Source organism: Tupaia chinensis, unplaced genomic scaffold (genome assembly GCF_000334495.1).
Source record: "Tupaia chinensis unplaced genomic scaffold, TupChi_1.0 Scaffold000048_1, whole genome shotgun sequence".
NCBI lineage: Eukaryota > Metazoa > Chordata > Mammalia > Scandentia > Tupaiidae > Tupaia > Tupaia belangeri.
The window spans coordinates 3565798-3567577 of NW_006159506.1; the positions used below are offsets into that span (position 1 = coordinate 3565798).

General features: G+C 44.3%; 1 protein-coding gene across 1 annotated transcript in view; it reads left to right on the forward strand.

The window, feature by feature from the left end:
• The window catches only part of TFAP2A (transcription factor AP-2 alpha), a 19015-nt gene that overhangs the window by 4953 nt on the left and 12282 nt on the right, over positions 1-1780 (forward strand). Inside the window, 1 exon segment of the mRNA XM_027774871.1 lies at positions 1-321. This exon segment is cut by the window's left edge and continues 28 nt beyond it. Within this exon segment, the coding sequence (XP_027630672.1) occupies positions 1-321 (321 nt within the window).

Below are 1780 nucleotides of genomic sequence, written 5' to 3' on the forward strand. Positions count from 1 at the left end.
CAGCCCCCTTATTTCCCCCCTCCCTACCAGCCTATCTACCCCCAGTCGCAAGATCCTTACTCCCACGTCAACGACCCCTACAGCCTGAACCCCTTGCACGCCCAGCCGCAGCCGCAGCACCCGGGCTGGCCCGGCCAGAGGCAGAGCCAGGAGTCTGGGCTCTTGCACACGCACCGGGGGCTGCCTCACCAGCTGTCGGGCCTGGATCCTCGCAGGGACTACAGGCGGCACGAGGATCTCCTGCACGGCCCACACGGGCTCGGCTCAGGACTCGGAGACCTCTCGATCCACTCCTTACCTCACGCCATCGAGGACGTCCCGGTAAGAGGCCAGCCGCGCGGGCCCCGCGGGAGGGAAGGCAGGCCCCCTACTCGCCCATCCCTGGGGCAGACACCCAGAACGTAAACCCGCAGGCTCGGCGTGTCCTTAATGATAGTAACTTTTTAAACCTTTGATTCCATTTTGGAGGAGCCTCTTGGAGCCCCTACCTAGACAACCACATTTTCAAACATTTAACAAGTAGTTCTGAGTTCTGGCTCTAGAACAATGGTTCCTGGAGCGCCCTCAAACAATGCCTGCATTACCATTTCCATCGATACAGAAGTAAATCAGACCAGTGTCACCATTAGCCACCTCATCCCCCTTTCCTTGGCCGTAAACTGTTTTCACTGCGAGAGAATCTAATCCCACCTCCGAACCTGGAACCTGTCGTGGGCATTACTCCCTATCCCTGGAAAAGATGTTAAATTCGACCGAAAGAGCTCATTAACTGCCCTGGGGACATAAAAGAAAGTGTAAAAGACACCCTCAGCAGATCATTTTAACCGGGTTTTATTAGCACTAGTGAAACCTAAAAGTTATACATATACCCTTTCCTGATTAAAGAAAAGTAAGCAGCAAATCTTCGCACAGGGACGTTAAAATGCAGCTTTCTCTTCCTGGGGGTGCTAAGTGGTGACCTCATTAATCATTAGCCGGGTTCCCAAGGCCTATCAGAATCTGCTACACCCCATATTAAATTAAATGTTTTGAGACTATTGGGTAATATGTTATTTGAGTTCTAATTCAGTTATCAATAAATGCAGTTTAAAATGATTTCTAAATAAGCATGGCATTAGCACATTTACTATTTACAATGCAAACCAGGTTATTGATAATTTGAAAATACTTTCTGAAATTAAATTTAAACCAGCATCTCTGCTTCAATTCTACATATTTATGGTTTCCTCACAACCTTCCTGAAATGGAATTAGAGCAAGTCAATAATTTTATTAAAGCTGTAAAGGCTTCTGTTAAAAGCTGCTTTTCTTGCAAGAGGAAATGTATCTGGTTGTGATTTTTGCTAAAATGCTATTTCAAATTACTGCATCAAATATTGCAGCAGTATGTCCGTTGACAGTTTAATGATTACTGCGTTAGATTGTAAGGCAAATGGTCAGATGAACTTACCTGCTTGCTCGGTGAATTTAAAACATTGCTTTAAGTTGCATAGGAAAATAGAGAATTTATTACATCTCTCATTTGGCTCACTTTAATCACTGAAATGTGTTGGTTGTATTTAGCAGCCCTTCCTTGCATGGAAAACAGGAAAGTAAGCACTGAGTTTGTGTAAGGGTTAGTAAGCATTGTGTGTATGAGTGTCTGTGTTCATACTTAACATGTATTTAGAAACTGATACTAGTGCATTTTTGAGGGGAAGTAAAAAGAGAGGAGCATAATTTATAAAAGAACTCTTTTACTAAAAAAAAAACAAACCAAAAAAAAAAAACCCCAAAAAACC